The following is a 14,226-nucleotide window of genomic DNA, read 5'->3' on the forward strand; positions in this document are numbered from 1 at the left end:
AAACTTGGCTTGGCAGTCTCAGTGAGTGCTCTACCCATAAACCTTGGCTTCATGATACATCACATCAGCTTCTTTTAAACAAATCTGATGAGATGTTCACCAAAAGACAAACTATTCCAGCTTTTTGAACAATATGAATTGCACATATTAATGTTTATATGCCTTAAAGATGTCATAAGGTTGAGTTTTATGTAGTCTGATAGATACTGTTAGTAAAACTCAACATAACAAAGAACAGACATCTGTCCTATGATGCAATAACTCTTAGGCTGGACATACTGAATAAAGAACGCAGAGGAGCAATCCTTTTTTTGGGATATGCATATATATATGGGTTGTGTAATAACAACTGCATTTCATGTCTATGTGTACTGTACTTCAGAACTAAACTGCATACTAGGATATGTGATCTCCCAACTGCAAACCCAAGTTAAAACCAACTTAAAGTGGTTTGAAACATTGCACCTGGTTTCCAGTCTGGCCATTCATTGGTCTAAGTTCCTTAAAACTGATCTGGTCAGGCATACTCGACCAACATTATACCTGCTTGACCACATTTAACCAGTTGGTATACCAACTCAGTCAAGTCCTCACCAGCTGTTATTCCACCTTAACTAGTGACCATGTTACAAAACACAGCTAGCACCTTAAGATGGGTTTGCTAGCAGGGCTAAATGCATATTTCAGGCATTCACGCTACTTTTTGTCATAATAGCCGACATTTATAACAAGTTGCGTATGCAGTTTTTAATAAATAAAGTCCTTTAAATCCCAGAAAACTGGAAGCGCGTGTAATTTTTCCATGATTTGACTGCAGACTGCAAAGCCTATCAAAAATGTATCGCTACCATTTTTGATTGTTTGTGTATTAAAACATAAATAGAACATAAATGAAAGTATTCTTCCAGCAGCATCCTCTTGAAAAAGTACAGCAAGTCAAGTGAAAAAAAAAAAACACTGAGAGAAAAATAATAACACTAGTAGTAATACTGGTAATGATAATAATAGTTTGCATCGGCGTGGGAAGCAGCTCAGCCTTCGTGTTTAAACGCGTTCTCACCTGGTATGACAGAAATAGTTTTGAGAGCTCGTAGAACCCTGAAGGTTCTCAGGGCTGACACATTCCCGAGGTCCACAAACTCTGTTACATATCTGCAACAAGGGAGGATCACACACAGAACAAACACTATGACACAACACACACACACAACACCACAACACGTACGACACACCACTACCACCAGCACCACCACTGAACTGGGAGGAAAACACCACGCAAAGCCTGTCTAACGGGAGAAGAGAGAGAAACGAACGGAGGAGGAAGGAAGAGACAGGAGCGTGAAAAGAGAGACAGCGAACGGCGCCGTCTGTTGGCCCAGATGGATGCTGGACTTACCTGGGATCACAGCAACAGTTTTCAAAGCCCTCAGCACCCTGAATGTGCGCAGAGCTGACACATTGCCTAGGTTTACAAACTCTGTAATATACCTGCAGAATGGATTGCAACATAGTTACCAGAGAGAGAGAAAGGAGAGCGAGAGAATGGAAAGGAGAATAGATACAGGATGAATGAGGGAAGATGGTTCACAAGAAAAATTAAGAGATGTAAAAATATATGCATCCCATTAAAACAATGATCCAGGATCCATATTTCACAGCATTAATGTAATTACAAGTTTAAGGCTGGTTAAAAAAAATAATAAACCCACATTTTGTTCAACTGTTGTTCAGTGTAACAATCAAATTATTTGCCACAGCACACGTTATGAGCATTCCCTTAGAAACCATTTATTTCTCAAGTCGAGGATGTAAACAGCTCAGATTACAATCTTAAGAGTTGCTATCGGGGGAAGTTGTGGCTTAGGTTGTGGGTTTGGGTCTCGGGCTGGCAATACCACGGCTGAGGTGCCCTTGTGCAAGGCACCGAACCCCCAAATGCTCCCCGGGCGCCGCAGCATAAATGGCTGCCCACTGCTCCGAGAGTGTGTTCAGTGTGCGTGTTCATTGCTTTGTGTGTGCACTTTGGATTTTGAGTAGGTTAAATGCAGAGCATGAATTCTAAGTATGGGTCACCATACTTGGCTGTGTGTCATGTCACTTTCACACTTTTTATCCTCGTAATTACAGTAATTCTAACATGATGTAATCCCAGCATAAGAATTTAAATCTTGTGGCATTTATTCCAGTATAATGCCTTGCCTCATAGACTTATAATAGGATAAACTGTTTTCCTTTGTTTTTACGGTCTAAAGTTGAAATTATTTTCTGTGGTTACTGACTGCATGTCACAGAAACTGTACATAGCGATTCACTTCTATTGAACCCTTAACATTTAAAAAATGTATCACATTCTTTCCTAACTTGCTCATTCCAAAGGGAAAGAGCGGGGGTTTTATTTATTTAGTTATTTTTTGTAATAGTTGTTTTGTCAATATTTCACCATATTCTTAATTTGAACATTTTACTTTTTAGGGGAAATGGTTGTCTTATGTACGAAGAAAATGCAGATATGTAGAGTAAAGGAGTGATGGACAGATTAATTAAAGTTTGTAAAGAAAGATAGTTATCATATATTATGTAAACAGACATATACAGAAGTATAGGCACAAACATTGTCATCTTTGAGCATTGAACTCCCTGAAATCCACCACCTATGAGAGGCAGGACATTGGAGCCTCTTTCTCTCTCAAGTTCACCCACAAACACTTTTTTGTGCAAGCATGACTCCAAGGCTCAAAGGTCATCCTATGGTGTTGATTGCATCTTCAGACCAAAGAAACAAGTCAACGGTTTACTAGAATAAATAATTGTCATTTTCAAAGCTTTGAGGCTTGGTCTAGAATTACACTAAAATCAGTGGAGATGCTTGATTCGATGTGGGTGCACATCGAATCAAAGAGTTCATTTTAAAAAGCTGCAAACTGGAAAAGGATGGAACATAGTGTTTTTATTTATTTATTTTCTAATAATTTTACCTAATAATATTGCTCCACTGCTTAGGTGGCACCAACTAAAGCTCCTCTATAGCCTAAAAGTCAATGCTGCACACAAGAGTTATGCACGTGTAATTATTGCATGCAAAACAGATTTTGAATGCAACATTACCTAAATGTTTCTTTAATGTTTGAATTAAATCAGCATTCTACTTACGCCATAGAGATGACCATGAAATCCAGCCAGTTCCAAGGGTCTCTGAGGAAGGTGAAGCCATCTATACAGAATCCTCGAGCCACAATCTTTGTCAGTGACTCGAAAGTGTAGATTCCTGTGAAGGTGTATCTAACATTGTACAAAAAAAAAAGGCATATAAATAAGTGTTTGGAATTTAAATTTGAATTGATACTTTTCATCATTAAATGAAACATGGTTTGTTTAACTAATACAGTATTTCTCTCACCCTCACCAACAGTGCTTGTCACAATGGGTTCAGGAACAGAGCAGAGTTTTGGAACAGAGCTTACCATTGGTTAAGGACTCCATTATCCCCAGTTACCCCAAAATAGATCCAGCAATTTATAGGACTGGCCAAATTTCCAAGTGAATCTTACATTGTCCTTAAGCTTTCCTCCCTCCTAGCCAGTCATTAACTTGTCACTCTACTGACATTATAAGCCCTGCTTTTCAGCACACACACTGGAGTGGTTGGTGCTCAGAGTTTACATTTTAGACCCTTGGCTTCTATCCCTTTATACTATACTGCCTTTAATTATTAAATCTGTGCACATAAATCACACACACACACACACACACCAATCTGCATAGACTAGATTAGACAAGACTAGACTAGAATAGAATACAATAGAATATATTAGAATACTTACTCTACTTGTTTGGACCATTCTGGAGGATTGCTGAATGTCATGAAGACACAATTAGTCAAAATTGTACACATGATGATCATGCTGAAAACTGTAAGAAGTAGTTAAGGAAATCCTGTGGTAATGTCATAAATAGTCATCAGATATCAAAACTAAAAATGGAAATAGGAACATTAATAAAAATGTGAATCATTTCATAAAATTATGTAGTAAAATCTGGGGTCACACACAAAAAAATTGTTGGTTGAGGAACATTTACTATGTTTCATAAGGAAAGTATGATGTTAGCCTCGACCTAATGGTCTTTAAATCACTTTCTGTGTCACAACACAATTCAGAAGTCTTTTTTTTCTCCAAAACATTTAAGTACAATGTTTGATACAGATAATAGGGTGTAATGAACACGTGTAATTTATAAATGTGATAAAACCTACAAATGCAACAAAGCATTGTTCTCATATTTCAGACAGACGAAGTACAGATTAGAACAATCCTTAATAACATGGACAATGTCTGGAGCATTGAAAAGGATATGAGTGTATCAAAATTTTAATTGCTATTTGCCTGAATAGGCTAAAAGGGCTAATGATATATAACGAGGGCGTGGCACTGAAACGGAAGATAGTTTTTCCTTTGTTAAGCACTATAAAGGTCTGAAGAGAAAAAGAGAAAACAGAAAAAAGAGAAAAGAGAGGGAGAGATATTAGCTTCATGTGTCAGGGTGCATGGTGAGACAGCATAGTCATTCACACAAACATAAAAAAAAAACAGTTGAGAAATGGCAATAAATCACATATATGAAAGGTTAACATGAAAAGAACTTAGCATTCAACATAAACTTGCTAAATGTAAACAATATTAAAAAACACCCACACAACTTTTTCCTAAAATAAAATAAAATATAAAAGTCCAGGTCAAATGTAATTTCTAAATCACGCCCATTAAAACACAGCTAGGGATATATTTACGCAACTGGAGCTAAGACAACTGCAGTAAGCTCTGGCAAAGAGATGGACCTCTTACAGGAACTCAGACTGTAATACTAACGCTAATGCTAACCACTAACACTGCGATCCATCAGATGCAGAAGTGCTGACTCCAGATAGTGTGTGTGGGACAGGGAAAAGCGAGAGGGAGGGGGAGGGAAGGAAGGAAGGAAGGAAAGATGGGTCAAAAGCCCTGCAAAGCTCCTTTGATCCTGCATAATGTAAGAAAAAAAGAGACAGAGAATCTTCATCCACATACTCATCACGGAAACCACATCAATCCAAGGTACACACACATACAGACTTCATGTCAAAGAAGTAAAATTGTGTTTGTACCTATCTTCTTATCCTTTCTTTCTTATCCACTTGGTAAATAGTCTTTCTTTCTTGTTTTTTAGAATGAACCTCATTATGTTTTTATTGTTGTTGATATTATTTGTTTCAGAGATTTTTACTGGAGAACAAGACAAAATACTGATTAAGACAATATTTCTTCAGCCCTGTGACATCACACACATTGAATAATGTGCACAAAACACCACTCCAGTTACACACACACACAAGGAAACACCACAGAGACGAGCGGATGAGAATCTTCCTGAAATCTAATTAGGTTAAAAATAGACAGCTGTCTGAAGGAGGACAAAATGAGCACCTTTACCTCAGAGTGTCCCTATGTCTCGATTTCTCCTCCACTATCTCTTTTTTCACTGTATTTTTCTGTGTCTGTCTGTTAATTTCATCATGTCAAACACTACAACATGCTTAACAAAATCATAAATTAAAAGACAGCGTATGTCGGAACGAAAATGCTGCGTCTTCCGTCTGAAGACAGCTGTCCTTCTGAGGCACAAAATCACAAAGACTGTCACACTAGCAAAAGCTGTGAACTGCCCAGAAGGCTCCATGTGTTACTGAATACTGAGCACTGGTTTCCCCAGAGTCTCTCTCACACACACAGACACACACACTGCGACAGACTGTGGGCTTCCTCCGCTGGCGGGAGCTCCCACTCTCACAATGCTGCACTCAATGCTAATGACATAGCTGCAGCTCTCAGTATCCTGGCCTAAAAATCGTCCTAATCTTCTCTAAAACTTCATATTAACGAGCATCTTGTTTATCACTACGCTAAAATGAGCGTGACAAGTACAAGTGTCTAACAGTCAAGCAACACACATGCAAGCGCATAACCTCAACCGTCCCATCCGAATAATCCATGATCATAACAAATAGTTTCAACTGTGACTTCGACCCTTTGTCCTTGTGTCTATAAAAGGTAAGCGTTTTGCAGAGAGTGAATATGAGCGAAACATGCTACAAAAACATGGAGTTAAATGGTCATGTACATGTGATCAAAGCTTTATGTCAACACCTGCACACACACAATGCAGACTATTGGGCTTTCCTTCTGACAGCATAAGTGATATGCTGCAAAGCTACTGAAAATTTCATCATCTACAGAGAAGAGAGCCAGAGAGACATGAAGATGTGGACAAGAGCTGAGGGAACTGGTGCGGGGGTGGGGGAGGAGGATGAGGAAGGGAAGGAGAAGGGAGGGGGGTCAAAAGTGGAAAAACTGGATATAATGTAGCATCACTGTTGCACTTAAGTCCAAGTACATCCGGTCTACTCGACGTCACTGAATGCACTTACCGTAAGGCCTCAAGCGGCCAACACCCATCCAACCACTAACCAACACTTCTCAGTCTTCATTTACAATTTTCAAGATGCATCTTTCTGTCTGTCTATCCATCTTTTTGAGAGCCAATAAAGTTATAATCTGAATGTCTCTTTCACCCCACTACTCAAGGGACCAGTATAACTGCAACTCCGCACTTCTTTCTTATTCACTTTAACCCTTCCCCACAATGCATGAGTATACAGTACCACAGCTGCAGCAGTTATAACAACAAAAAAACACCACTGCCAAGAGGGAGAGGAGAAGGGAGGGCAGAAACGGGGATGATATATGTTGGATGATGCACGCTGGCAGCAATGCACATTATTTCTGGTAATGCGGGGTGGTTATGGTAAAGTGTGCAAAAGATGATAAAAACACAGACAAGACCAATATTCTGTTTCCTCTACTAATTCTCTCTCGAAAATATCTGCTCTACTCCCACTGTAGAACACATGCTACACTGTTCTTGGTTATGTAACACATACCTCTAGTGTACCAACAAGGAGGTGCTGATGTGGGTGCACCGCTCCTTTACCCATACATACACACCAACTACACTGAGGCTGAAGGGCATTTAAAAAGCCACTGAAAAGTTCTTACCAACATACCATAAGGAGAATACACACACACACTTGGAAAATTTTGTTCATTATTTGTAGAGCATTCAAATTAACTGTGCCATATATGAACATACAAATTCTGTGTTTGCTATGAGTTTGCTGATCATATAAACTTGCGTATACTGTGCAACACAGTGAATATTGTAATGATCTGAATGCACTTTTGAGAGTATTTCACAATCCTTTGTTATTTCAAAACTTGTAAGTGTGTGAATTAAAAAAAGAGATGTTGCAGCATCTCTGATTTAAACTTAAGTAGCAAAAACAGCATCAGAGCGGATTAGAGTTTGATTCAGTTGTGTTTTAATCGCCTGTTTGAATTAATTGACAAAAAAAAAAAAGATACAAAGAATACGAAAAAAAATGTCTGTAAATATAAATATTATTTATTACTTCATATTTTTTATTTGGTGCATATAAATAAAAATATAATTTCATTTAAGTTAGTTCATAAAACTTGTTAGTAAGATACTGATTATTTCACATTTTGATGCATTTTATTTGCTTTAGACATTTTGAATATCTGATGAAAAAAACTGTCATCTCATAGCAAATACAAAATATAAAAGTATCTAAAATATTAAAATGCCTAAAAAAAGTAAGATATCATTATTAATCTATATCAAGCCCTAATTCACCTAATTCTCCACCTCATAGAGCTCCACCAACATCAATAAACAATCAATAAGCAATACCCACTCTGTCGGTTGATGTGGAATAGGAAACATTCAAACAAACAAATCATGTTTGTACACACTAGAATTATGCGTGCCTTAAAATCAGGAGAATATTGTACATTCTGACACTGGAAGATCAGAGTTTACCAACCGATCACTTCAGTATGAACAGTATGAACTATCCAATGCCATTTCAAATAAGGGAAAAATATTCCTTATAAGAAGATATTTTGAAGACTATGGATAACCAAACAGTTGCAGTCCCAATTGACTTCCATAGTATTTTTTCCATACTTTGGAAAATAATGGATCACCTACTCCTTTGGTTACTCACATTCTTAAAAATATATTATTTTCTGTTCAACAGAAGAAAGAAACACATACATGTTTAGGTGAGTAAATGATGACAGAATGTTCATTTTTGGGTGAAGTTTAACTTTAATTTTACATTCATTTTTACCCAAAATCAAGGTGAGAAAATCATTGTATCAAATTGTTAGTTGTCAATGAATTATTTTTGAGAAACCTCAATTTCAACAAACCAGTCTCAACGAATATGTTTACTAACCACATTTTTTAAAAGAAATTGTCATTCCTTGTGCTTATTTGTTACTAAATCATCTAATTTGATAATCCATCCAAACATACATATAAGTTTGCAAGTTTGATTATCACCACCACTCATTATCCTCTCCGCACTTTTCTAAACCTTTCCATTGCTCTCTCTTTCCTTCGGTTCTCCCAGATGATGGAGAGTGAAGCATTCAGGACACTTCTTAACTTATCATAGTGAGGAAAACTGTATTCAGCCTGCATGGAGAATGAATTTTATCAAGGATGATATGGGCTCAAAGCTCACTCACTTTCTTGTTCATATAGAAGGGGTCCAAGTCCTCCAGGGGCACAGCCAACATGTTAGAAGGGACGTCCCCGTAAATAAAGGGCACGCTCTTCCCCGCTTCCAAGTCGGTGTTGGGCTGCAGTTTGTTGTCATCATCGTCATCACGGTGACTGCTGTCAGATCTGGGCTTAACGGGCTTCTTCTTTTTCTCCTCAGCGATGCGCTTCTCGATGTTGGCCAAAGATTCTTTGGTGAACCTCTTGAAGCTATCGGGGCCTGGAGGTGCGAGCAGCTGCGCAGCCATATTGTCATCCTGCAGCAGAATCTTCTTTATTTAGAAGCCATTCAGGACAGCCAGCTCTAGGAAAAGGAGGGGAGAGGCAGGAACCCGGACAGATGCAGAAAGGGAACAATAAAGAAAGAAAAAGGACAGAAATTAAAATTCAAAATACATTAAAAAAAGCTAATAATTCCACACAAATGATACAAACATAAAACATTTCTACTTTTTAAGCATATTTGTGTGTGTTTGTGTGTGTGTGTGTGTGTGTGTGTGTGTGTTTGCGAATTATCCATTGATTTCAGTGGCCTGTGTTATTGGTTATCCTCTTTTTCTCACTCTTACACTCTCTCTCTCTCTCTCTCACTCACACACACACACACACACACACACACTCATTACGTCCATTAAGAAGTAGATGACCAAGCAGAATAATACAAAATGCACTGCAGCACTGGAGGCTCAAAGACTGTACATTAGAGGGTAAGGTCAAAAATGCATTACTGCCCTTATCAAACCTCTGTAATGACCTGGATTATCTAACTAATATTCCAGTCCATGATGTCATCAATCCCATTCCAAAAAAAAAAAAAAAAAAAACACATATTAAACATTCAATCAATTCAAACATATTGAATCTGTCTTTTACAGATTTATAACTTAATGTCATTGTTCAGATTGAAACCACCACATCGAATTTGGTGTTTTTGGATTACAGATCACAAACTCTCCACTTTACTCATTTAATACTAAGGTTACACATTAGATACACTATGCTGATTAAACACTTTTCTTTCAATTTTATACAAAATAAAATGGATTATTCTTGCTGTACAATGAGTTCATCTCATCATCTCAGCAAATGTCCAGCTGTTCAAGAAAGGTAGTCTTAACAAGTTAAAAATCAACATTGTTGTCGTCATACTTGTCGTTTCACGTTTGTGATGTATTAGGTTTTTACTGGAACTATTTCACCAGCTTTTATTTGATCTTACTTAATTTCTATTGCAAAGATGCATTTTTGTATGTGTGTGCTGACTGTTGGCAATTAATCTCTAGCACAGGATGGAGACAAACCTGTTTCTGACTGAATCTCTTAACCTAAATAATACAGAAAAAACAACAACACATTATGTGTCTCTCAATAAAGATAGGACAGAGAATTCAATACAAATACAATAAAATGAACTGTGCCCCTTTGACATTTATGTTTAGAGTGACAGACCTGATATATTGACCAGACTGATTAGTCAGCCAATATCTGGCCATTTTGAGATTAACTCTGTCCAAATCCAAAATAGATAAACATATAATAGAAAAAGATTAATTTTGCGTACATTTAGTGTAAAATAAATAGACAGACAGACAGACAGACAGACAGACAGACAGACAGACAGATTCACGTAACTGTGAATATTTTCAATCATAATACACATGGATTAATCACACTACAAATAATGTAAAAGCTTAATTAACCCAAGTTTAGCCAGGTTTGTATACATACATATACATATACATATACATATAAATATACATATACATATACATATACATATACATATACATATACATATACATATACATATACATATACTGACTTTGGTCTTGCACAAATACCAAACAATCTTGCACAACGTAGAATTTACACACTACACTTGATGTAGCTGTTCCATTGCAATTTAACAAGTAACTTCCCCCATAGAGTTTTGTTGGTGAAGAACAATCCTTTTCAAGGAGATTTATCACAAATGTGAAGACAAAAAAACAACAACTTTAAATTACATTAGTGCTATTTAGTCACCCTATCCTGTGTTCCAGGTGTGTGTCGCAGAGTTAGTCCCAGTCTAGTCCCTCAGGCTCCACTAAACTGGGCTATTCCTCTTCCAGAATGTCCTTTTACAGGAATTTTCTATCGCAGAGCTGACTTGCACTTATGGTCCAGTGATCAATGTAAAACTTATCCTTTTCTAGTACAAAACTAATTAGACAAGCAAAAATAAGAAAAGCACATGTGCACTTTGTAAGCACTTCGTATAAGTGCACATAACCACTGATGACATGATGCCCTCTTCAACTGATTACAGAAGCTGCTTGTTTGTAGACCATCATCCCGAAGAGCTATATGATGTGTTATACAGAAATCACATTCTTTCACAATTACTTTCAAAAACATTAAACCTAACACTAATGATTCTCTTATCATTTGTCTTTTTGCTGGATTGTTTTATGTTGTCTAATGATGAATCCCTGTTCTCTATATCCTTAATGACGGTCTCTTAATTATTTATACACCAAAAACTGATTCAGTTAAGTCAGCACCGGCCAAATCAATAGTGAAGTGCCCACGGTCACATGGCATTGCTCTTTATGATGGGCGACTTTATCACCATTAAAAAAGAAGGCTTCCTGATCGACAGCAGACCTATGGCAAGTCGTTTTAACATTTATTCCTTCAAACTTTTACTAAGTTTTACAGTTTTACTAATAACTATTCATTAGGTAGCAGAACTGCTCAATATGATGGATGACTTTATCACCATTAAAACACCATTAAAAGGCTTCTTGATCTACAGTAGATTTTACAGCAAGTACTTTTAATATTTATTCATGTAATCTAGCATTAACTTGCACATTTTAAAGCAATCCAACTATGACTAGTATTCATATTTTTCATTATTCAATATTCATTAGATAAAAATGGTATTTTGTATTACAATAGTAACAAGTACAGTTAATCACTAGCACTTATTTCGAATATAGTAGCAGTTGCAATAAGAATTCCAAATATTGCTGGTACATGATCCAGGTTCGCTATTAATTAGGTAACAGAATGTATAGTTCATTCATTAGGTAGTAGAACTTATTAGTTATCCGACTAGAAATAATAAAATTACTACTTATATAATGAATAGTCAATAGCTAAATTGAAAAAGATACTAGTCACTACTGAATCACTTACCCATTATTAAAATTAATTATTAAATTAAGTATTTTAATTGCATCAATAGATAGTTTTAATTAATGTTTATTAAACCAGCTTGCCATAGACATATTAGGCAAAGCAACAAAGTAATTCATTTTTCAAAAATTGACTGTGTAGACAAAAGACATACAGAGTAAAGAGTATGATGTGCGTTTTAAGTTAAACGCTGGCTGTGTCCAACCTCCAAGTCTCCTTCCTGGGATACTGTAGAGATGCCTATCCTCAAGGTGATACATCAGATAGACAGACCCTCACAATATATACACAAAATCCTCACAATATATACACAAAATTACCTTAACAAAACTCCTGCATTTTGTTTCTTATAAACTAGTGTTTTGCCATCGTTGGTTATCGAAAAATAATATGCTGTTACATGGTAGCCTACGTCCTCCAATTCTAGATTGCCCCAAGTTCAAACACTTAAACGTTAAATCCAAAATAAACGATGCCATTCGACGGGTTAGACTTACGTGCCTTCAAGCAATGTCATTGCCTGCTCTCATCTCTGGTAAACTGTACGTTCCTGTACCATCGCAAAGGTATTCCTTATCAAGCAAGAAGTGAAGTATGCTTTCAGGAAACACAAAGAAATCCAGTGTCTTCTAGATGCCGTCAAATGCCGAGTCTGAGCGGCGCTGTCCGTTCAGCACCGCTCAGCGCGAGCTCACGTTTGCCCTTAAGATTTAGAGATTGAGAGGGGTGGGGGTGGGGGTGACGTACAGATGCTTCCTCAAGCCACGATGAAACATCCCGATTGAAGTGACTTTCGCGAATTTGATGCCTTTAACGTAATTATATGGAAAGTGAATGTCTGGCTCCTGGCACTGTACATCGAGGGGAGGGGAGCTGCACAGCTGTCACGAGGACGAACCTCGCCGACCTATCCCGTGTGGAGAATAAAGGCCGCAAAATCTGACTATAACTCTCTATTTTATATTTCTCAAAACACATAAACACACTGATAGGCCCTTGTCTTACTACATTTAGCTATCTCACATTTTGCATATGTAATATTTGTTTGGTTACGCCAACAGTAACATAGGCTACACCTCATTAAGGACACGGTCCACATCATTTGAAAGCAGATATAATTTATAGAGCATCTGAGATGGCAAAAGCATACTTAAATTGATTCATACTTCCTACACTTACTATGCAATTTCTTCTCCTAATAACAAGCTTTGCGCATATGAAGGCGGTGCATGTTATGAAATTTACAGACCAGGATGCCCAAGTTTGTTTGCGGTAATTATGGCATCTGTACGTACGCGCGTGGGCCCTACTCTCTCGACTGAAATACTGCAGTGGAGCTGAGGGGAGCTCGTGCAAAGCCACGAGTCAGCGAATCAATCTGTGAAACATCTCAATATGAACGCCACTGATGTCTCAGACAGTCGTGCCAGCGACGTCTCGGCTTTCTATCCCGCTATGTTTCAAAAGCATTCGTATCTGAACACTTAAGAACATCTGGGACTCTTGACGGCTCCAGTACCACACCCGTGCAGTCAGACCGTCCCCTTTGTGATTTAACCCGCAACCGCGCACACTCTCGGGCACATCATGCCGCTAACGCTTTAGGGAGAAATGAGTGAGAAATCGAGGGTGGTAGTCCCAGTTTTTAACGGCAAAAACGGAAACGCAACCATTCAGTATTCCAGCCCAAAGTAGTATGGCGAGAGAGACTCGAAGGGAGGGGGAATGCAGGCACAAGGGAACTAAAAAAACTGCCACATTAGTGATTTTGACATGTTACGTTGCAAAACGGTCACAAATGACATCCGAATGTTGAATAATGCGTCTTGCGTCTTCTGTCCGCACAATATTCCCATGCAATAAAGTTTGCGGCGGTCGTACTTGCCTGTCCCATGGTATGCATATGTTCTACATTTCGACACACACACCAATGTTATGTCTCCAGCGCCAGGCCAACACCCTCATTTACCTCAGTCAGACTTTTTCCCTTTTGCATTGCCTCTGTTTCTCCAATACTATAGCGGTTAGTAGTGTCCTATCGTGTTAATTGGCGTTTTCCTGCGTTTTCTGCAGCAAACCTATCCACATCTGTGAGCAGAAAAGATGCTGAGCGCGAGAGACCGCTCTGCGGCAGATGAGTCCAGATATAAGACACGCTCAAAACAGGCTATAAACACCTGGGGGAAAAAACACAACACTTGCGCTGTAGATAAGAGAAAGTCCACTTACTTTTTCCACATTAAGAGCGATCCATGTAGATCTTGCGTGCCTAAGGATGTTTAAAAGACCCAGGAGAAACTGCGGATGTCGCCATATTGTTGCCGCTATCTTCCTTCCCAGTGCGTACGGCTAGCCTGCATA

General features: G+C 38.0%; 1 protein-coding gene across 5 annotated transcripts in view; it reads right to left on the minus strand.

Annotated features, from left to right (window-relative positions):
• Positions 1-14,226, minus strand: part of LOC113050360 (sodium channel protein type 8 subunit alpha) — a 47,662-nt gene extending 33,436 nt beyond the window's left edge. For 2 of the 5 annotated variants that reach the window (XM_026213252.1, XM_026213248.1), the window contains exons 1-6: positions 14,095-14,226; positions 8,649-8,986; positions 4,353-4,471; positions 3,822-3,911; positions 3,151-3,279; positions 1,061-1,152 (exon numbers count right to left, since the gene is read on the minus strand). In XM_026213252.1, the coding sequence (XP_026069037.1) occupies positions 1,061-1,152; positions 3,151-3,279; positions 3,822-3,911; positions 4,353-4,471; positions 8,649-8,930 (712 nt within the window). In that variant the 5' untranslated portion in view covers positions 8,931-8,986; positions 14,095-14,226. Of the gene's footprint in view, positions 1-1,060; positions 1,153-1,396; positions 1,489-3,150; positions 3,280-3,821; positions 3,912-4,352; positions 4,472-8,648; positions 8,987-12,362; positions 13,329-14,094 lie in introns of those variants that run through there. The other 3 variants (XM_026213253.1, XM_026213251.1, XM_026213250.1) reach the window with 2 other exon arrangements.

This window comes from Carassius auratus, chromosome 31, assembly GCF_003368295.1.
Source record: "Carassius auratus strain Wakin chromosome 31, ASM336829v1, whole genome shotgun sequence".
NCBI classification, from domain to species: domain Eukaryota; kingdom Metazoa; phylum Chordata; class Actinopteri; order Cypriniformes; family Cyprinidae; genus Carassius; species Carassius auratus.